This window comes from Podarcis melisellensis (genome assembly GCF_964234715.1).
Source record: "Podarcis melisellensis genome assembly, chromosome: 2".
Taxonomy (NCBI): Eukaryota; Metazoa; Chordata; class Lepidosauria; order Squamata; family Lacertidae; genus Podarcis; species Podarcis melisellensis.
In genome coordinates, this window is record NC_138529.1 from 83,538,100 (window position 1) to 83,562,252 (window position 24,153).

Sequence of the window (24,153 nt, forward strand, 5' to 3'; positions counted from 1 at the left end):
TAAGGCTGTGTAACCATTAACCCATTTATAGCACAAAAAATGTAGCTTTCCTCAATCCAGAATATTTCATGCTCATCCTCACAATGCTGCTTTCAATCTAGATTGATACTTTTTTGAAAACCTTCCATGCCTTTTCCTCCCAGCACATGTCCCAGGTGAATGAAGAAGTTATTGGGACCTTGGTAAACGGCCACTTAAAACATCATTGGGCAGGTGTCAATACACACACACACACACTCCTTGCTTACATCTATTTTCAAATGGACACACTCTGCAGGGTAATGCTGAATCATTCTGCAATGAAATTTTGTTTTCAGAATGAAACCAGTTTCTCAAGAAGTGCTGCGGGGCGGGGAGGGGGAGGTCAACAGATGTAGATTTGGTGTGGACTATGTGGGGGGGGGAACTGCTTATTCTCCATTGTTTCTAGAATAAAATGTTGTGTGTACACAGCTTAAGAGTGAAGATAGATGTACAGTGGTACCTCAGGTTAAGTACTTAATTCATTCCGGAGATCCGTTCTTAACCTGAAACTGTTCTTAACCTGAAGTACCACTTTAGCTAATGGGGCCTCCTGCTGCCGCCCCCCTGCCGGAGCCCAATTTCTGTTCTTATCCTGAAGCAAAGTCTTAACCTGAAGCACTATTTCTGGGTTAGCGGAGTGTGTAACCTGAAGCATATGTAACCCAAGGTACCACTGTATGTTTGAACAGGGGCAGGTGTGGCTTCAGTGGGCTGCCAAATAAGCTGCACTCCTCCTTGCCTTCATTTCTGAAGACACTAGTACAGATTATGGATCAAATCATGGTTGTCCCTTCCTTTTTGCCCTTCCCACACATGCTTCAGTCAAGCTTACCCACTTCTTTCAAGTACCGGCATGTTTATCTGATCAAATGTTTTTTGAGATATTTAAAATGCTTTGGGAAGGAGGTGGGAGGGCTCTAGGACCCTGCCAGAAACTCATGCCGCCTTTCCAAAGCCTGGCACCTTGTTTATCCGGCTTGGGGCTGGGGGGGGGGGGGGAAGAGTGTTGTAGCCAAATTTTGGAATCACTCCCCATGACAAATCAGTGAGCAGCCCACAGGTTTCATGTCAAAGTTCTCCCTAATCTAGTAGAAGAGGCTACTAGTTTGAAATATAATGGTATTAGCTGACTATTTAAGTGCTCTCTTCAGGATGTCAAAGAATGAGCTAGGTTGCAAGAGCTATAACTAAGTGATGGTGCTGTCCAGGAGGGGTTAGGCATTTCTTCTGCTCCCCTCACCTGGCTGGTATGAGGATTGGCTGATACTGGAGACAAACACACATCTGCTCTGTGTTGGATCTGTGACCTGGGAGCTTGTCTGAAAACTTAACAGAGAAGCAAGATCTGTTGGGGTGTTAATACTGTGAGACCCTTCATCCTATGCTCAGATTGTATATATGTATAAATAAAGACATATATCCTAAAGACACCACAGCCTCCACTTCATTCTAAGGAAACCAGACATTAGGTAAAGTGCGGGCACCTCTGGAATCTCTCAGCACTCAGAGATTGGGGTAGCATGCAATAATATATTTGACAAGCATTTGCTGGCATATAGGAAAGTAATCTCATTTCCCAAAATCTTGGCCTAAATTCTGTGTAAAGAAGTGAGTTAATGTCTATTCTCTCCCACGTTCAGCAGCATGCATTTAAAAAAAATGTCTAAAAGACCACTTTCACCACACAAGCCTGCCTGAATGTTACAATCATCACCAGAGACCTTCTTCAGGTCCCCCTGCCTTGTAATGTTATGGTTGTGATGACCAGGAAGAGGGACTTCTCAGTCAAAATGCATATTTTTAAAATTCCCTTCCTAGGGAAACTGCCTGGGGCCATACCTCATGTCCTACCAGCACTGAGTGTGAGTGAAAATTATTTTATTTGTCCAGCTTTCCAGAACGTTATCCAGCATCTTTTAACACTGTGGGGGGGATTTTTTAATTGATGCTGCTAGTTTTTATCTGTATTGTATGAAACGCTTTTAATTTTTCTGCTATTTTTATCCTATGGTTGCAATTATTGCTTCTATGGCTATGAGCACCTAGGAGTTTTTTTTAAAGTGAAGGCCAGCTTACAAATATTTAAAATAAATGCTTGCTTGTTAACAGGGAAAATGACACAATTCTTCATCGTCTCCATATAAAAAAAATAAGAGACAAAAGCAGAAAGTTTCCTCTGCTCCTCTCTTGTCACGAACATGCACTTTAACTGAAAGACTGGAACTACCCCTTTGGGAAGGAGTATCACTTATTTCTGTAGCGCAACCTATCCTTGGTTGGCTCTACTGAACACAATAAGATGATGAGGCGGTTTGTGCTAATTGCCAGGGTGGCATTCCACCACCACCTCCTTTTCTTTTTTGACAGAGACAAATCTACTCTGCTATTTTCCAGATGGAACTAAATGCTAGGATGCCTTGCCTGATCACAGGAGTGGCCCTTTTGAATGAATGCATTCTCACTATGGGGTCCTCAAAGACCCATCATAGAGCACTAATTGTTCTTATGCACAACTATGCACTTGAAGGCCACATTGCTCCAGTAGGGAAAACTTCTTCCACGCAATGCACCACAAGTGACTCATATTCATGGCATCTTCTTATTGTCTACCTTTTAGTACCAATTGACTTTCTCATTTTGCAGAGTAGAATATGAGTTTCTGTATAAAAATAATAATACTGTGTGTTCACCAGAATTAATTCCCCTGAAACTAACTTCAAGGTTGAAATACAGCTTTTTGTCAGCATTATTTTTCTAACCTTTAACTAAAGAATAAAATACGTTGAGAATAACCGCATAGAATTTGTTTCGATGATTTAAAATGTATTAAAACGCAGCAAATCAAGGTTGATTTCCCACAGCTCAATGGAAGAGAAAAACATTCCCTCTTGTTTAAATGAGGAGCCTTTTATACACAAGTACCATTTACTAGATATTGGATGAAACAGGAGTGTATGCTTTATAGAAGAAATCTGAAAAAGATCTAGTTGGAAGGAATCAATGAGGAAGAGGGGATGTCTCCTACAACTCAGGAACTGAAAATTCCTGGACTATAAAACCTGGACTCAAGAGCTGTTACTCCTAAACCTCAGCATCTCAGCACGGCTATACTTCTACAGCATTTCAGGTTCATGCCTTTTATGTTGCTGCTTAAAAATTTAAAGGCCATTTCACACTCGTACTAGCGTGAAGGAAATTTAAGTAATTGTGTGCAAGTTGTTTGCCCTTGCCTTTGAAACACTGGATTATAACTGAAATATTCAACATGCACACAGAAACACACAAAGGAATATTACCTGTGTCAAACTCCAAGGCACTCCTGTGGACAGCACAGCTGTGTGGACATCTTCAGTTTGAAGTGCAAAGCTCCGTTCTGCTGCAGTAGTTGCTGCGACTGGAACCTTTGTTCTATTCTGATTGGGAGTGGAAGTAGGAGCTGGGTTATCAGTCCAGTCCCAGAAACCCACTGAAGAGCTGGGGTTTGATGGGCTGCTAGAAGACCTAGAAAACGTCTCAGCAACAAGAGTGCTGTCCCCATGCGACCCTGCTCTTAGAAAATCATCTCCTGTCTTCTCCACTGTAGCCATTTCTGGGGTCATTGTCCCTTCTATGGAATCTCTTTGTCCCATTTCAGCTCCTGCTATGGGCTTTTGCATCTCCCCTCTTGTGGTTTCCACTTCTTTTACATCAGCTCCCACTGTACCTATTGTTGCTATGGGTTCTCTGATTTCCCCCCCTCCTTTTACTGTACCTTCTGAAGAAACCTCTACAGGGACCTCTGAGACAAGCTGAGGTCCTTTCGGAGTAGCTGACAAAATGGAGGACAGAGGCAAGAGGCTGGGTCCCATACTGCTCCCTAGATCAAAGCCTGAGGAAACATGTTCAGGAGCAGATTCTTCCTCTTGCTTTTCTGCAGCTGTTTCAGTCATTGGACCCATTCTGCTGGTTGTTGTGGAGAAAAGAATTGAGAACAATGAGTCCTGGCTAGGTGCTTCAGGAAAAGCGTCTGGTGTTTGGCTGCTCTGAGGAGGTCCCCTTGACTGGTTTATAGGAAGTAATCCTTCCTCTTCCTCAAGGACACTGGTGGAAGGAGCTTCAGAGTCAGGTTCAAGGGAATCAGATGGCTGATGGAGAGTGGATGTTTCCCAAGGATTTTTAGCTTGTGTCCCATTTCGTTTAGGCAGGGCCTTCTGGGAGGCTAGTGGAAAAGTGTAATCTAAAGAGAGGAGAAGAGGTTTCATGAACAAACAATCCAGGGAGACTAGGAAATAGGAAACACACTCCTGAAATCATCTTCTACCTTAAATGACACTGCACAGATGTCTAGTTAGCAACCAATTATTCTAGTTGATCTACCATCCTTATTCACCTGAAATTTTCCTTCTGTATCAAAAGACTTCACCAATTTTCTCTCTCAGCTCCTTCAAGCTGAACTTCCCCAGGCAGCTTTATCCTCTCACTTTACTTCAAATTGCTCGTCAAAACCCATTTTCCCAGCAAAGCTACACAATGCTTAAAATCTTACATTCCCATGTAGATGGTACATGCAAATTTCATTCACCCGCATTAGAAACATTCATTCTTTTCCCCTTGACATTTTTCTTCTTTGTTCAAAACACTCTCCAGAGTATGAAAAAAACCTCCATTTATGAAGCACAATGTACATTGGTCATAAACCCTTAAAAATGATTCATTGCCTATCATTCATGCTCAACAGGCTGAGTATAGACATTGATTATTTTGCTTTATTTATTTATTTATTACTCACCTTCACCCTACAGTGAAATAAATATTCCATAGTCAGTTTAATTGCTCACTGGACACAACTTTTATTGATTATGGTAATAATCCAGGTGGTATAGCTTAGGCCAAGGATCCAGTTTTTGGACAGCCCAACTGCTGGATGATGCATCCCTCCCCAGCCCAGAGGCTGGGGGAATCAGAAGAGAGTTATATAGGCATCAGGGACCCACCCAGGCACAGGCCCCTGCCCACAACCTGTGTGCCTAATGATAACCCTCACTCAGTCCCATGAGCTTGAGCTTAGTCTTTGGAGCAACCCCACCTAAGATCCCCTAGGTGGTTCCTCCATTTGACTACAGATCCTGCCCAATTCACCTCCCTTTCCAACAAATACAGTTATGGCAAAAGCTTATACTCAACTTACATAGCTCTACGATGAGGGTGAAAACCTCACTACATGACCACCAAGTTTTGCAAAGAGTAAAGTTCCTGTCAACCACTGGGCAAAAGAAGAAGCTTTTCACCCCTGCATCCATCCAAAGCCTTGTCACCCATGACTAGCTCCAGCCAGGCAACCCCTTGCAGTGCCCACATTGGCTCCTTCCCCCAGTTGCACACATAGAAGAAGCAAGTCCATTGTGAAAGGGTGATGAGTAAGGGGGGTGGGTTGCATTTAATCAGCGCATCTAATCCCTGATGCACAGCCAATATTGATATACTATAAGTTCACACAGAAGATACAGAGAATCTCAGATGGCACTACATACTCATGGCGAAGGAACTTTGACACCATGGCGAATCCCACAGCATATCTCTCTCTCTCTCTTACACACACACACACACACTCACTCTCTCCCCTCAGCACTACTTTCCGCATTCCAATTTTATGGAATTTTAGGAGGGTAGGGTTTCTCCCCCAATCAAGTTGAATGCACATAGCCCAAGTGAATAAGAAAAAAGAAGAAGTGATGCAGCCAAACAGCTGCTCAAAGGGCAGCAGGGGGCTTGATTTAGTTTCCCCAACAACAGCTGATCAGCACTATCACTAAGTATCTGACCTGGGCTTAAGTGCACATGTTGCTGGACTGCTGCCATGATGTCCAATTCATATCCCATAAGGCAAAGTCTAGAATTCTGGGGTGTTGTTGTGTAGCAGTGAATACCACCTCCCTGGATAAAAAGACATGCACTCGGTAACAACATCATAATTAATACAAATGCTGCTGACTTGTGTTTATTGTGAATGCAGCTTTAGATACCTTAGAAGAGAATGGTTTCTATTCTGTTGGCTCCTATTTGTGGTCATTTGATCTCTCTAGACTATGTTAATATGCTGGATCTCTGCTGTTCTATTTGCAAACTCTAAACCAGCTTTAGTATCATATTTTGCCTTAAAAGCAGCTCCATTTGCACCAGAATCAAAATGTGTCACGTAAACACAACCTACCTTTGGGTTGTTTCAACATCTCGTTCAGTGCAAGCTACTGTCTTCACTTCAGTGCTGTTCACATGCCATACTTAGCTCACAGGCCCATCATGTTAATTTAGTCCTCTGAGCTGGCGGGCACATACACACAAGCCTGCTGCTTTAGCCAAGGCTGCCCCTGCCAGTCTTCATTCAGATGGCCTACTAACTTCAGATGAAAATCTTAATCCAAACGGTGCTGGCCAGAGCACAGATGCGATTCATGAAGTAACTATCCTAAGTCTGAGCCACAGATCATGAACTGAATATTATATGCTCTCCCTAAGGAAATGATGTACTCTGTTTTAAGGTCCTCAAGATGGACATTGGATAGCTTGCTGGAAAAAAACCAAAACATAACCTGTCTCCAGTGGGAAGGAAAGCCCTGCCTAAGGTAATACAAAGACAATTATTTAAAGGGTAGGTGCAAGGAGATGATTTTGCTTGTGTTCCTTTTTGCAACTCATAATACATTTTATCTTTGAGTGAATGGAGATACTAAAACAAATGCATAAAGGGCAAAACAGGCTACCAGTTATTAGATCAATTAGATCATAAGAGGAAAATTCACAAGGTACGACCAGCCATTTCTTGCTTCCTAATCTTCCTTTATAGTTTAAATATAAGAGGCACAAAACAGTGTCCCAATCTAATACCACTAAAGCCAAGAGTTTATTTCTTTAAAAAGGGAAAAGCCAGCCATACATATATTATGGCAGCCACCTGGAACCCACCAAGAAACACTTCAGTGTAAAGTCTGTTCCATACAGGAGCTAAAAGGTGTTCAGAATCTGGTAAAAATGCAAACAATTGATCATAAATTGAAGTGTAGAAGTGATTCATGCTGGTAATCTCCTTGCCCAGCATGAGAATTAGGACAAAGGAAGCACTTTTTTCCCACACAGTGCATAAATTAATTTATGGAAGTCACCGCGCCAACACATAATGATAGTCCTAGCTTAGATGGCTTTAAAAAGGGATTAGACAAAGTCATGGAGGATAGGCTATTCACGGCTATGAGTCACAATGACTATTGCAATCTTTAGGTTCAGAGGCATACTGATGGTGAGCAACAGGAGTGGGTTGATGCCTTAATGTTCTGCTTCTGGGCTTTCCAGAAGTACCTAGTTTGACACTGTGGGGAAAGAATACTTAACTTAGGGTACCTTTGGTCTGATGCAGCAGTTCTCCTATGTTCAAGCTCCACCTATTTTGTCTGCAGTCGATACAAAGACTGCCCATATGGTGGTGCTAATCTAATAATTATTTTTTCCTAACCACCCATGTATATCTGTGGGTAAGTTTAAAACAAACAACAACAACAACAACAACAACAACAACAACGCCATACTTGGAAAAGGGAGGGCCCACTGTCTTACTTTTAAGAGATGCAATCTGGCTGTACCAGATTTATCTGATTAAACAGAAGGAAATTATATTAACTATCAATTGAATTACTGCTAAGTAGAAGCTATCTTATTTTTTTTTAAAAAGGTTTCTCTTGCTTTTCCATCAAGAGAACATTCATTTCTATTACAACCAGCTTCCAAAATGGTCCATCAACTTCATAAAACAATTCTAAAGTCAGTATGCCTACTTCTTAACACTTATCTGATTATAGAATCAAATAAGTACCAATGCCATTTATACTACACAAATGGAGGAGGAATGAGAGCCATTTCATACATGACACTGCTGACACACAAACTATCTCCATGTGGTGATGGTGTGTGTGTGGGGGGGGGAATGTATACTGACACCTGTAAAGTACATCAGAAATATTTGTTTTGTGGTAAGCACACAATCCAGAAAGGTGTGCTTAATTCTTGGCACATCTGCTCATAGAATAATGCTGCTTGTGCTGTACGTCACAATTATTAACGCAAACAACAGTTTGTGTTCCATTCTTCACAGATTCCTATGTAGGAAAAATGCCACGTGTAAAGAGGCCTTGAAGACAGGTGAGAGGATGATATTGAGGAAACAGAAAGCAATTATCAAAGTTGGAATTTGGCCAGAAAGCTAGTGCTCACACTCTAATCTTGTGTTATAGGATCTGTAATAGCAATGAGTGAGATTACCCACCTCTCATTTAGCAGGACCTCTGGAAGAAGCATCTATGTAATGAAACAAGTGTCCCATCAGCAACTGCAATTTTTGGTCACCAATGTACTTTAACCTTTAAATTGGACCATGCTGGCATAGGGAGAAAAAACCCAGCATAAGAATGATCTATTTAAAATGCCATTGTCCATTTAAAGCCAGGGCACAAAAGAAACTACGGACACACACCAGCAGTTCCCAGGCAGAGTGCTGCTCAGCACTAAGCCTCTTAGGTGTTGTCTTTACAAGACACTTAATTTCATTAATGCTTGGCTAAAGATGAGATTAAAAGATGTAAATTTGTTCTCAGTCTGTGCACAGAAACCAGATGCTTTCAGTACCAGCTCAAGGGAAGGAGTGTTGCTGAAGGCAACTATTGGATAGTGCTCATGAGAAGTAATACACTTTTCCTTCTGCTCAGAGCACATGCTCATGTATACATTCAGATAAACTTTTATAAAGAGCAAGTTCAACATTTCCCTTTGGGAATGACATTGATTAGACCAGTGGCTATGCAGAATGTGATCTAGGCTGGATCTACACAGATCTGTAAAAACGCTATTAAAGGCTATTTAAAAAACCATGGTATAATAGCTCTCAATGCAATTTCCCATTGCCGACAGATCACTGCTCTGCGGCAGCCTCTGGTGTCACATTTTTATAATGCATTTTTAACATTATAACCGACCAGTGTAGATTCGCCCCTAGTCAATTTCAATGTTCCTTTAATGTCTCTGGAACTAAGCAGAGTAAGTGGCTGCAATTAGCAACCAATGGCTTATCACCACCGTCTCCAAATTCATCTTGCAGATTTCCTGTTCCTGCATTTTTGAAGAATGAACCACATGACATTTCCATTGCCTGGGTGACATTTCAATTTTTTTTCCCTGGAGCTAAAACCTGCTTTTTCCTAACCAGTAGTAACACAGAAAGGTTTTCTAAAATGATTACATGCCACTGTGCCATGCAACATGCGTTTGCCATATCATAGTTTGGGGACTATCCCATTTCCCTCCGTCTCTTAGCTCCTCTTCTGCGCTGCTCTCCAAATCTCACCCACCAAACCTCACCCCTCCTTGCCTCATTTCTTTTTCATTGTTGCTGCTGTTCCTTTCTGGGTGAACATTTCTCTCCTTTCTGTATGGATTTACCTGGGAGGAAACCCCCTTACATTCAGTGGGGATTACTTATGAGAAAGAGGCGACCCAGAGTGAGGAGTACAGGCAGGAAGCAACACATTTACCTGAGAAGTCCCTTTGCACCCAATTGGGTTTACTGCTGAGTAGAAGTGCCTGAAACTGAGTTTGTTAGTTTAGTTAGTCAGTAAGCAACACAGGCTGGATTTTCCTCTATTCACTGAGTGGGGGCTGTTGTGAGACACTCTTCCTTTCAAAACACAGAATGTGCTATTCCTCTGTCTATGGATGCGCTAAGAGCCATGGAGGGCTACAACGAACACAATTTTTCAATAGCATTCTGGAAGAGCCCTTTGAAACACAAGCCTCTCCCACCAATTCTAGTTCATGACTAGTGGCACTGCAGGGGTGGTTTTGCTGGGAGAAGTGTTGCTCTGTGCCCTCATATCCTTAGGTCATGGGGGGGGGGGGAGAGACAACAATTTTTTTTTTGTATGGTACTTCCTAAAAGAACTGTCATGTGGTGTGTTGGAAAAACACCAGTTTATTGCTACAACACTGGCATATAGGTGGTGCTTAAAAACCTGTCTTGCTCTGCTTATGGAATTCATTGTTACAAATTTCTGATTTGGAACCACTTATTATAATTCATTGCAAGATAATAAGCAGCAGGGTTTCTAATTAATTTTTAAACAGAAATCAGCACTCAACCTGTTGAATAATTCAATATGTTGTACAAACTAAGTAAATTAAATGCCATAAAGACATTGAGTTGGTTTAGGGGCCATGTTTCCAGTCCTCCAAATCATGGTGTAGACTGTACAGTAGAGGATCAAGAGCAAGACCTTTGCTAACACGCTCCCCTCACCCTCCCCACGGGACCAGTTTAATGAACATTTGATCCTCCATAGTTTGTGTGAGCCCTCCAGACTTGGGCTGTAAATCACAGTTTGTTTGACTGGTTGGTTTGGTTTAGGGGCTTCCTGATAAAAGAATAACTTGTGTGTGTGTGTGTGTGTGTGTGTGTGTGTGTGTATTTAAGTGATCATATGAGGGAAAGTGTGAAATAAGCATGTTGGGACTGGATATGTGATATCTGAAGCATTCAGGTGTGTGTGGATGTATAGGCATTTGGAAGAATGCAGCTCTTAACAAAGCTTCACAGTTAGAAAATAAAAAGCGTATAGGTAGGAAATAATGCCCAAAATGGAGCACAATCGTGCAAGTATTTATGTACAAGTGGAAATGGAAAGCATGTACTTAAGCAGTTCAAGTCTATTCAAAGCACATAAAGTTCTATTCAGTTTTCTACATGTATTTCTAGTAATATGCATATTTTTCAGTTACTAGGTTAGCCTGAATGGCAAGAACTTGTCAAAATACTCTTGACAGTTGCACAGAACACCAGAACAGGGAAGCTTTTTGTGGCATTGCACATAAGAATCACAGTTAAACTGCCCAAAGCTCCAACACCAGCACTGTCTAAATATCGTGACAGGAAACCTTTCTATCCCATTAGTAAATATGTAATACTAAATTAAAACACAGGGGAGATAACAAACATCTTGATAAATGCTGTATTTCACTGCTCATGATTCCTCACAGTTATGCCAGAACCTCCCTGCCCTCGCCGCCCTCTCTCTTACACTAAGACTCGAGTGTTACACTTCATTATATCCTACATTACAAAGCACATTACTATATTTTGAATGGTTTCTTCAAAAACATAGGCCCAGTATGAAAATCTTAGCTTCCCAGCTCAGGGATGCATCTGCAAGAGTGTTCCTTTTCCTCTTCATCTTCTGACAAAGATGGTTGTTGAACTTTTATTTCTTTCATCCAAAGCTACCCAATGATTTATATGCCAAAGGTGCTTTTAGTCCTGACACAAACAGCAGCAAGGAGGTTGTGATAATGCTTCTAAACACAAGCGTTGTGCCACAGATGCACAGACTTGCACTGTTTCAGCTATCAACATCTACTATTGATACAAAGAACAGGCACGTGGAAAACACAACAGCTTATTTTCTATCTATCTATCTATCTATCTATCTATCTATCATCTATCTATCTATCATCTATCTATCTATCTATCATCTATCTATCTATCTATCTATCTATCTATCTATCTATCTATCTATCTATCATCTATCTATCTATCTATCTATCATCCATCTATCTATCTATCTATCTATCTATCTATCTATCTATCTATCTATCTATCTATCATCTATCTATCTATCATCTATCTATGTATCTATGGGACTTATATACCACCGCCCTTCATCATAAGATCTCAGGGGGGGTTCACAAGATACTAAGGTAAAAGAACAAATAAATAGTTAAAACAAAAACAACAAAACAATAACCCTCCTCCCACATTTAAAAGGCTGTAGAATATTAATCAGCCAAAGGCTAGAGAAGCATTTGGCAAAATTATAAAAGGCAGACTCAGAAGAAAACATGGATGATTGCAATGCATAAAGAGCAGCTTCTTAGAAAGGGAAGAGGTTATGTTGGAGAGTCAGGGCTCTTTCCTTCTACCTCAATCAGGTTCCTAAATATATGTGGATGAGAATGACATGAGCAAGAGGGAACTGTAGGATGGCTTGTATTGCTAATGTAGTCTTTATCCTAGCAGAAGATTAAGTTTCTTTCAGGCAGGTGTCTATAGAAAGAGACAACTTGAAAGGATATAGTGTTCTACTAACAGACTAAACTCAAACTAGGCTGGTACCCACTCAGAGAAAAATGAAAGCACAGAAGGCAGTAGGGGTGGCAATAAAGGATGAAGGTCAACTTCTTGCATTGTTCTTAATATGCAATGCCTGAAAATCAGGTCAAGATTGCACAAGATAATCTCATGAGCTTTGGAGAAAAAACAAATACGCTCACACCCTTTTCCACCTCATATCTCACTCAGCAGGCATATCAAAAGCATGCTCTTAAAATGGTGGGTTGTGGGTTTGTTTGTTTTTTGCAAAGGATATATTTTGAAAAATGAGGCTTCGAGGAAAGGCAATATTTCTATAAAACACTGGGAGTGGAGAGAGGAGGAATAAGATTTTAGCAACTATTTCTGCGAAGTCCTAACGCAGCCACAGCTTCCATGCGTTAGTTATATCACTACAGTGTTATATATAGGCCATACTCATACATAATATTGGTTGCAGACCTGCAGAATGTGCAGTGCTTCTTTAACAAGAAAATCCTGTTCAGAAGCTGTCCCATAGGTCCCCCTGAGCTATCCAGCTTGCATGGCAATGATCAGGAGCCTCATCAGCTCTACTCTTCCCATAACCTTCTAATCCCAAAGAGGCATCTGTTCCCTCATCCCAAACCTACCCAACTCAACATACATGTTTCCCCACCGTGGATGCTTACTGTAGAATGGCCACATTTCACTCTTCATTTACATAGTGTCATTGCCAAATCGTTGTCCACCTGTGTCTTCCACATGCTACTTCTATCTCTCACTCTTTTTTTTTACCACAGAAAACCTTCTGGTAAAGAATGGAACAGGAGCACAATATCCACGGCTGATTGCTAATCTTCAGTCTTTTCCAAGAGGCATAGTTTTTACACATGCAGTAATACCTTTGGCAGCAAATCAACTGATACTTGGGTGCTCCTTCTCTATTTCCTTTCCAGTTAGCACCATTTTATCAATATTTTAAAATTTGTGATTTTTATTATTTATTAGCACTAACTATTAATGCACTAGTAGTAAAACTGATTTTGCTGCCACCATTTCAGCCATTTCTGAGCTTCAGATCTGTATTACAGCATGATACTTACACCCACACCTCTATACCTCCCAATGTGTGGAAAGTCAATGGCAATTCTCCTTGTAGCTAACAGTGGAAGAGCAATTATTAGAAAGTCCTGGAATATGCCTGCCTGGAAGCCCCCATGAGAGGATTCCATCTCATGGGACTCCTAAGCTTTGCACACACAACTCAGTGGAAACAGACATGAAGTTAAAATGAATCCCATCTTTCTTCAGCCAAAATCACATCAATTTGAGAGAACAGAGGTGTTCCCAACAACTTACAAAGGGAAAAAAGGGGGGAAAGGGATAAAACAGACTACCTGATGACTGTCCCACATACAAGCTGGAATCATTTATGTCTCCACCATCATCCCAAATATACTGGGACTGAAGGATCTTGGAATCTTCATTCTCCTCGCTGGAAAAGCCTGAACCAGGTGAGGCTAGCAGGGCATTGGGGACAAGGTCTGGCTCTGACACCTCCAAGTTTGGCTGTTCACTGGTATCTAGAGACTCTAAGTGAGACATGGCTGAGAAATCCACGAAGGAGGTTGAAGTCAGTCCTTCAGTACCAGGATCTTCTGAAACTGCACAGTAGATGCACAAAGAACCTACAAACAAGAATGAGATCAATATCAGTTTTAGTAATCATACAGAACCTTGAAGGGGGGGCGGAAGTAATGGAGCTCTCTCTCTTCAGAAAAGGGCACCCAAAATGATCAATGTTCTGGAGCAATGTTACAACATTTCAGAGAAAGACGAGTAAGGAGGGGAGATGATTGAGGTGTATAAAATTATGCATTTGGGGGAAAGGGAGATAATATTAAAACCTCCCTCATAATATTAGAACCAACGACCAGTCAATGAAGCAGAATTTTAGAAGACTCAGGTCGGACCAAATGAAGTACTTCTTCACAAAGCACATAGCTGAGCTATGGAATTCATTCCTGTAAGAGTTAGTGATGGATCATGGGCATAGCCAGGATTTGGGGGGGGGGGTAGGCCATTTGTTTTGGGGGGCAGAACCTCAGTTAGCTATGTATTTTTATTTATTGGGGAGGCAGCTGCCCTCCCCCTTGGCTACCCCCATGACTTGGATGACTTTAAAAGAGGATTATACAATTCATGGAGGTGGGGGTCATCAATGGCCACCAGCCACGGTGGTTATGTTCTACCTCCAATGTCTGAAGCAGAATTATAATCTGGCAGAATACCAGTTGCTGGGGAGAGTGCTGCTGCATTCCAATGGCCTGTTTGCAGGCTTCCTGTAACCATGTAGTTACTCACTGTGGGAACAGAATGCTGGACACATGGGCCTTTGGTCTGATCATGTGGAGTTGTCCATACATTCTCTCAAGAACAGTCACAGGCTTCTCTGCCTTTACAGCAACATTTTTACTCACTTTGGTATAAATACATTATCCACAGCATGGAAGAACGTCATTTTCAGGTATGAAAACCACAATGCATCCACTGCAGGGAAAATTAGATACTGCTGCAACTGAAGCAACCCTTTTAAACTCTGCACAAACCAGTGGGTAACTATGCATGCATCTGCATTGAAAAGTGACTGCCTAGAAAGCCCTTAAGCCTTTTTGAGAGAAAAGCTGAAATACTGCAGATGAATGCATGAACAATCATCAGACGTCTCAGTGACAGAACCAAGTAGCTTCCCATTCTCATCTGCAAACAGGGGTGGGGTGGGGAATAGTCTGTTTTGCGTATTCATTTCATAGCCATAGTGACCTCAGAAACAGATACAGTGGTGCCTCGCAAGACGAAATTAATTCGTTCCGCAAGTCTTTTCGTCTTGCGAGTTTTTCGTCTTGCGAAGCACAGTCTGTCCCCCGACCTCTTCTGAAGGCTGGCGGGGGGCAAAAGTCTTTGCTCCCCCCTGCCTGCCTTCCCGGGAGAGCGGAGAACGCAGCGCTGCCTTCCCGCTCTCCCGGAAAGGCGGGCGGGGGGGGGGGCAAAAGTCTTTGTCCCCCCTGCCTGCCTAACCGGGGGCTTTTAAATCGCCCCAGGACTGTCCGGGGCGATTTAAAAGCGCCCGGATGGCTTTTGAAGGCAGGCGGGGGGGAGCAAAGACTTTTGCCCCCCGCCAGCCTTCAGAAGAGGTCCAGGACCTCTTCCAAAGGCGGGCGGGGAGCAAAAGTCTTTGTCCCCCCTGCCTGCCTAACTGGGGGCTTTTAAATCGCCCCGGGACTGTCCGGGGCGATTTAAAAGCGCCCGGACGACTTTTGAAGGCAGGCGGGGGGGAGCAAAGGCTTTTGCCCCCCGCCAGCCTTCAGAAGAGGTCCAGGACCTCTTCTGAAGGCTGGCGGGGGGCAAAAGTCTTTGCTCCCCCCGCCTGCCTTCAAAAGCCATCCGGGATAGTGGGAAGCGCTTCCCTGCTATCCCGGACCGCTTTTAAAATGCTGGCGGTGGGGAGCAAAGCCTTTTGCCCCCGCCGGCCTTCCTGGACCTCTTCTGAAGTCCGGAGGGGGGGGGAAAGGCTTTGCTCCCCACCGCCAGCATTTAAAAGAGGTCCCCGGAGATTTCCCTATGGGCTTTCGTCTTGCAAAGCAAGCCCATAGGGAAAATCGTCTAGCGAAGCGTCGCAAAAACCGAAAAACCCTTTCGTCTTGCAGGTTTTTCGTCTTGCGAGGCATTCGTCTTGCGGGGCACCACTGTATATTTAATTCACTAAGGGAAAAAGGTACACCCTTGCAAATCCAGATAAATTCCCCCGCCTCAAATTCCTCCAGAGTGTGGGTCGTGGAGTCTAGCGGTGACTGAGACACCAATTCTGAGGCTACAGTACTAAGGAGTTAAATTGGGTTCCTGGCTCTGAGCACTATGTTGATGATTGAGGGACCACTGAACCTCAGGTTGACAGACAGGAGTCCACTAATCCAACTCTCACAGTACCAGAGCCCACAGAACTGGAGCTAGGACCCTCATGAGCCCTTTCACCTAGGTTTGAGGAGCAAGTGCCGCCCCATACCGTACCTTGCCAGTTGAGTGCTGCTAGGAGCACAGCAGACAGAAAGTGATGATACACAGAACTGCCTACCTTTTGACCAAAAGGCTGGCTCTAGTCTTCCACAAGGGGACAAAGCCTAGGAGAGGTGGACTGGAGGCAGAGCCACAAAAGAGCTCAGTTCAACGCAACCCATGTTGTAGGAAGTTGCTCACTAAGAGCTGTCCTTGGTGCTGTAACAACCGACTAGCCTTGCCCTATGCGTTGGTCCCTCAATGAGAACAGGACAGATTCTACACAATTCTTTATCCTCCTTTACTGCATCTTCCTGTGAGATCTTTGCTTGGTCACTATGCTAACAGGAATTATAAAATCCAGTTTCCGTTTTCCAAGTCACCCTGAGCAATTACACCCTCAGTAACTGCCCATTCACTGTTCATTACAACTTCAATATATTCTAAAGAGAGATCCTTCATTATGAACAAGGGACTGTGTTTTCACTGCACTGCAAAAGAATTTGCCGCTTTGATAAGAAGGCTTTCCCTCATTTTGACATAACAAGTTTCTAGAGATGCATGTGCTTATCTCTGCAGGCCGAGACGGAATTAACTCTGTAAAATAAACTCTGTAGAACTAAGAATTGCACCCTGACCCATGACATTTAAATAGCTATACTGTCTTGATTTCTCACAATCCTTTGTTTTGTTTGTTTTTGATGTGTCTACATTTAAGAGTTTATGTTAATTGAGTGCTCGGGAACCTATAGGCTGTGGGCCTAATGACACCCGACAAGCCTCAGAGGCTGGCCCATGATCCCATTTTGGGCAAACCACTACCACTTTTCCTGAGCCTGACATGATGCCAGGAATGGAAACTTCAAGCCGCAGATTTAAACTTCAAGCCACAGCTAAAAGGAAGAATAACCTGGAGCGTTCCCAATTTTTCATTTGTGTCAAAGTCAGCACTTTTTTAAATGGGCATCTTTTTCTGTCACCCTGCGCAGCGAATTGAGAGCACACTTAACTGGCCAGATCCTATTCCCTGTGTTAAAACTATATCAAACAGCAAAGCTTTGCTATTGCTCAATACACATTACTCATTAAAATAGGGAGAAAAAGTAGTGCTGTAGTTGGAAAGTCATGTGAATTAAGCAAGCAAGGTGTGCATGTACTACATCCATCTTACTCCTGGCTGTTTTGAATCTCCAGGAGACCATATCTGTCTAGATGTACGGAGTGTACAGAGGGGTGGGTTGGCAGCAGCTACCCAAGCTAGATTAGCATGTAAGCAAATGGGCAAGTATTAAGAGGAGGTGGTGTTAGTACCCAGAGAAGTCTTTGGATTGGGACTCCATAAACATGAAAATAGAAGGGAGAATTTACACACTATTCATTCTAGAAACTTGAAATCAAAGGGAGTGCCTTTTTTGAGCCTTGGATAATGCTTGGTCTGCAAGAGCTTTTCCACAACCTATTCATCCTTATTTTTGGAGACTTTTTATTGCCCTATGTGCTTTCTCATTTTAGATCAATAAAGCAAAATTAGCTAAAGGAGATCAACTAAGACAAAGGCAAATACCAGAGATAGCAAAAGTATGACAGGAGCAATCAGCATTGAAAAGAAGTGCACTGCAGCATAAAGCAGCCAACCAAGACTTCTCTGGCCATCCCAAGGGATGGACAACACTCACCAAGTGTTATTTGCACATAGCTGAGTCAGTCAGTCACTAAAGCCAAAACATCCCAAAATATGCTCCATTATAGAGCATGCAGCATGCTTTTGCAGGTCAGATTATATCTTGCTTGAACACTCTCCTAGCTCAGTCTACAAGGAGAGAGAGACAGAACAGAATTGTGTCTAGGATTTTTATGCCTTCACACAGCAGCTGTCACTGAGCTATTATTAGCACTACAGCAGCATCTTGAGACCCCCAAAAGAGAGATGTGTGTGTGTGTGTGTGTGTATAATTGTTGTGCTTGGACTATAAACATATGCAAGTGAGATAACAAACACACACTAACTGCACTCAGAATAGACTAATCCTGTTTATCTGCTGTGGCGACAGATATGCAAGCTGCCATGACTGGCACAAGCCTTTGATTGTCAAATTGAGTAAAACCACCAGCCACTCCCAATTCATCCATGATCTCAATGTGACAACAGACTTCAATGGGCCTGACAGGCAGCAGAATACCATCAAACCCACCTCCCTATCCAAGCCATGTAACTTGCCTATGCTGCACTGCTGGTGGTGCTAGAATCTAGTGCTGGCCATGAAGGCTCTAGTACTAGGACCCTGTTGCCCAGTTGTATTAATTTGCTTGTGTGCACAAATTCATAGGATGGGATAGGTACAGAGGCACAAAGAAATGAAAGTGTATGACTGGCAACCTTATTTGCTATGCAGCCAAAGATGTATTTGCTACAAGGTGTACATGTGACAAAGCTGTGGCAAACCAGTGCCCTGGTGCATGTACCTGTAAGATACACATGGTTAAAAAGCACACATTTACTGCATACGGATGTAACAGTTTTATTAGTACATAAGCCCTCTTAGATCTGCTGTGCATATATCTGTTTAAAAAATGAAAGTGTGGATTGCTAAGACCATGTCTAAAATGCCTAACAGGGTAATGTCTTAGACACAAGATTCACCTTCTCTTTCCTTCTTGAGGAACTCCCATCAGTGTTACAAAGAAACCCAACACAGATTCCTAGGGGGGGGAGTGGCAAGGTTGCTTCATACCTCTTTATTAGGTAAATAATGTTCTGTTCCTTGAACGCTGAACTAGAGAGACACCAATTGGCCATAGTGCATAATATAATGTATTCTATATTTAAACCAGTGGTTCTTTGGCTTTTACTGTAACAGCAGTCAATTTATTACCAGATTACATATAGCTACATTTATAATGCAACCCTAAGCATGTTTACTCTGAGAAATAAATTCTATGGAGTTCAACAGAAATGCAATAGTAAGTGCATTTCGGATTGAAGCCTCAGCCAAGAAAGGTGAGGAGTGGTTTACTAACCTGGTTGAAACTCGAGGAGCATGAACTCTTACACATTGGGCAAGCCTTATACAGTTTCATGTGCCATCCATCAGTATACTGGATACAAAAGTATATCTCCCACAGTGAGAGAAGAGGGAGGGATACAAATAATTATTAACGTGATCTCATGAATCTTAATTTCCATTCATCCAATTCTTTGGCACCAATTCAAACTTTATGGGTTGGATTCAATGTTATTTCTACTCAGAGCAGACCCACTAAAGTAATGGACATTACTTCCCCAGCAGCCTAAGGCTCCTTCGTCTTGTCTCTCTTTGCTCCACCTTCTTCGTTTCTCTGACTGTTCTGGGAGACCAGGGGGAAGGGGATTCTTCTGCATAATCTCTGTCTCCTGCCCACCCCCTTCCTGCCTCTGATTCTAGAATGTTATCTGCCCCAGGCTCTTCCTGCTCACCAAACCCTGTTGCTTCTTCAGCTTGACACCTCCTTCTTCCAGTCTGCTCTCTCTTCTCCCTCGGACCACGGACCACTCATCGTCATCTCATCACCAATCCCCTTCTTCTCCTCTGGGGGTTCCCCAGCTGGAGCTTCCCATTACTACTCTGCATCCAGCCAGTCCATGACAGTTGAGTAGAGAAGTTGGGCGATATGATTCCACTAATGAAGGGTCTTTATAATCGTAAGGTTGGCAGTCCGCATGTCGGGGTGAGATCCCATTGCTCTGTCCCAGCTCCTGCCAACCTAGCAGTTTGAAAGCATACCAGTGGGAGTAGATAAATAGGTACTGCTGTGGCAGGCAGGTAAGCGGCGTTTCTGTGCACTCTGGTTTCTGTCACGGTGTTCCGTTGCACTAGAAGCGGTTTAGTCATGCTGGCCACATGACCCAGAAAGCTGTCTGTGGACAAACGCTGGCTCCCTCGGCCTGAAAGCGGAGGTGAGTGCCACATCACGTAGACAAATTTCACTCGACTTAACTGTCCAGGGGTCCTTTACCTTATAAGGTTTGGGAATTAATACAATTCTTGATAGTTTCCAGGTTGGTGGCAATAAACCTCCAGCTAAGGTATTATTGTACAGTTTAGACATATATATGGGACCATTAAATCTTTAAATGTTTTATAAAATACTGTTGAAGAACTCACCTTTAGATTTTTAAGTACAGTGGTACCTCGGGTTAAAAACTTAATTCATTCTGGAGGTCCGTTCTTAACCTGAAACTGTTCTTAACCTGAAGCACCATTTTAGCTAATGGGGCCTCCTGCAGCCGCCGCACGATTTCTGTTCTCATCCTGAAGCAAAGTTCTTAACCTGATGTACTATTTCTGGGTTAGTGGAGTCTGTAACCTGAAGCGTCTGTAACCTGAAGCATCTGTAACCCGAGGTACCACTGTACCTCTTTTTCTTCTTCTGTAATTGCCACTGGGGTTTACTTCCGAGTAAGCATATACAGGCTTGTGCTGGAAACATCTCTCATGTCTACTGCCTTCCCCACGCATTCTCTATAAAAGTCCTAAAGCTTAAAAATGCGGTCACCTGTGACGAGCCTGGCCTTCAGGGGAGCTAATCCCATTAGTGCAAGAGGTTGTTCCCAGCAGTTTGTTTACCCTCATTTAACACTGAACTGTTTACCCAGTTTAAACCCTTTAAGATTCATGATCCGGTTTACCAGGCTGGGCTACTATCCTCAACCAAAGAAAAGAAATGCTAGCCAAAGCACAAGAATTAGCAGTTGTGAAAGTATCAGCAGTGGGCTCAGTCTGACGTTTACTTCCCTCTCTGAGTATGAACTTAACCCTGGGAATTTCAAGACCTCAGCTAAGCTGAGCTGCAGAAAATTTGCTTTTGCAAAACTTGGTGGATCTGAGAGCCAAGATTCTTGGATTTGCTTTGCGCTACTGTAACTCTAATTTGCACAGCAAATTTCCACCGATGCAAAACAAACTCAGCCCTGCCTTCTGGTGTTTTATTGCTCAAATTGGTCCTGCAAGAAGTACATAGCTCTAACAAAACAGCACTAGCTATATGCAAGTATCGATGTGTAAAGATTATGCTTTACAATCTTCATTACCTGCCTTCAAAGATTCTTCCCAGCTAGCAGGTTAAAGATCTAACAGATTGTGTGATGTCTAATGCTCACTGAGCAATGGTAATGGCAAAGCAGGGATTTGAACTCTGGTTCAGCTTTATCATTGTCAACTAGGAGCCACACCAATTCTACAAAACCTCTGGTATACTACTAATACCATTGCCCTGAGCAATATCCACATATGCTTTGCCTACAACAAACCAAGTCCTTACAAAACACAAGTATAGGCCTGTATATGCGTACCTCAGCCTAGAGTGTGTCTCAGTCCTGCCAAGGACATATAAGACATGAGGCTTTATGAGAGGCGCCAGTGCAATTAAACAGAGATATTTGTCTCTTTGGACTTGTTCAGGGAAGTTTTAAAGACAGATAGAAAACTGAGTGAAGACTCAGTGTACTGTTACCTTTTATTCTCCAAGAGAGATGGGAACAAGACAAAGATCTCCTGACTGTACCTACAATTATGATTGTGTCTACACATCATTTGCACTTACACAGCATATTTTAAAACAGGTTTGTTCCATTCTCAGAAATTAAAACCCAAGCAAATTCCTGGGTGCCAACATGAAAAGATCCAAGGTAACCAGACACTGAGGATTTTCTAGGCCCTGGCCAGATCCTTTTTTGGATTCCACAAGAAGGAAGGACTCCTGACTAATTCTTCTGCATTGAGCCTGGCCTCCTGACTTCAGGCATCCAAGGAGTTTGCTTTAGTTTTCCCTTTCTTTAGACTCCTTGGTGCCTTTGTACAGGAGTAAAACGCTCATGTACAACAGCCATTCCCAATCTGACAGCAACTCCTGGCACCCTTGACATCGACTGGGCTAACTGGAGTTGCAGTCAAAAATATCTAGAGAGCACCAGGTTGGGGAAGGCTGCTGTGCAGTCTCCAGTTTACTAGCAAGGAATGCTTCTTAACAGCTGCCACCAACAAGTTATTACAGCCATCGAGACACCTGAAAATAAACACAAGCCTCAGGGAAATAACTGCATTAAGGCCCAAGACTTCTCTGCTCCAATCTGTGTTCTCAGCTTCCTCTGCTAATCTGGGCGGAATGTCCTTTTCTAAGAAAGCATTCAGCAGAGCAATCTAGACAGTCTCTTGTATAAAACACATTCTATCTATCTAATAGATAAAACAATTTCGTTGCATCAAGTATTTAATACAGAGAAACGGCACGAAATTAGAACATGCTCTTTCTTCACTGCTTTGTTTGTGTGTGTGTAGTTTATAAACTCCTTGATCCTTTGTTCAGCATACCAAACAATCCAAAATGGCACCAGTTGTGTGGTTTCTAGGCTAGACCCAACACAGAGCGCCTCAAGCCTAGCCATATGCCCTTATGCAAGCATCAGTTACACTGCAGTACAGCAGACAAGATAATTTTCTGGCCTCTTTCTGAAGCCTAAAATGTGCCACCTTGCCAAGCAGATCAGACCTGACTGCCTCCACAGCCCTGGGCCAAGCAGAACTGGGCAAGTCATGATAATCATCATGCGCTGGAATCGCACTATCACACCTCTGCCAGATGACAAAGTACATTAACATCAAATTTGCTCATATACTCAGACCAGACAAAAATGGAATATGAAATACACTTCCTTGGAAGGCCTAGTGAGTGAATTACAGGAATGGCAAGCTATTCACTGAGTGGCAGACCAGGGAGGCTGGCATGGCCCACTTTACCTTTCAGGCCAGTTTAGACTAGGGTAGCCATATGTCCGAAACTTCCCAGATATAGCCGGCAATCAGCCATCAGAAGCAGTGTCCCGGCGGAAATAGCTTAAATGTCTGGGGAAATCTGGACGTATGGCAACCCCTGTCGGCAGTGTTGTTTTGTCAATTTTCCTTAAAAATAGCTCAAAAACTTCAATTATTTTATTTTTTAATTTTTTTGCAAAAAATGCTCAACTACTTTGGCCCAAAACCCCCCACAAAAATACAACAACTTTTCTGTCTGGATTTTCCCATTTTGAAATATGGCAATCCTAGTTTAGACAGCTGTGAGGGAGCAATGATTTGACTATAAATTGGAGAGAAATCTGGGGTGGGATTATGGATTTCATTAACTGAAACTTTCCCCCTCGATATTTGAAGTACCGTAGCTGGCAGAGTTAAACCAGACCAAACAGAATACAACACACACACACACAAACAAACATATACCGTATATACTGTTGGGTTGACCACAACATGGAGGGTTGTACCTTTACAATGGAACCAAGTAAAGTGAAGCTGGCCAAACCTTAACCATCATGGCCAGCATAGGCGAAGCTTATCTCAAGGCATGAAAAGGCGGTGAATGTGTGACTCAAATTGCCTTCCAACTATTTAAAAGTCATATCACGGCACAGTTAGGGGGAGGAGGAGAAGACAGGAATGAGAGGAGCTTTATCACAGTTTTAGCGATTGTGGGAATCGCTCACAGAATTCAGCTGGCAAAGTGGGTGCAGCCGAGGTCAGTTCTTCGCTACCAGGGAATAAAAAGGAAATCAAAATTCTGCGAACAGCAGCAAGAAGACTACAGCGGTAGGATTGTAGCATACATTTTACACAGGATGGCTGTCAAAGAAAGGGAGACTTGTTCCTCAGATGAACAGCTGTGGCATGGTGGGGGGGGGGAGCCCATTCCCAAAGGACAGCAGATGCAGGTTATCCCCAAAGCAGCGACACAGTTAACAGAGCAAAGGACAAAACTCCAAGGAAACACTAGGCCAGTTGTAAAGCCAAAAGGAAACCTATCAGGAGGAACCACCTGTCGGGCAGGGGGACTGAATGAGTCAGGAGGCTTAGTGTTGGAGCCATGTCAGGGGCCTGGACTAGGCCGAGGAGGCAAAGTGAGACTAA

The 24,153-nt window shown here is 42.9% G+C and overlaps 1 protein-coding gene across 2 annotated transcripts in view; it reads right to left on the bottom strand.

The window, feature by feature from the left end:
* PODXL2 (podocalyxin like 2) overlaps positions 1 to 24,153 on the bottom strand; it is a 54,084-nt gene that overhangs the window by 14,190 nt on the left and 15,741 nt on the right. Inside the window, exons 1-3 of one of the 2 annotated variants that reach the window (XM_081900469.1) lie at positions 23,853 to 23,877; positions 13,564 to 13,854; positions 3,321 to 4,240 (exon numbers count right to left, since the gene is read on the bottom strand). In XM_081900469.1, coding sequence (XP_081756595.1) covers positions 3,321 to 4,240; positions 13,564 to 13,771 — 1,128 coding nt within the window. In that variant the 5' untranslated portion in view covers positions 13,772 to 13,854; positions 23,853 to 23,877. Of the gene's footprint in view, positions 1 to 3,320; positions 4,241 to 13,563; positions 13,855 to 23,852; positions 23,878 to 24,153 lie in introns of those variants that run through there. The other variant, XM_081900468.1, reaches the window with a different exon arrangement.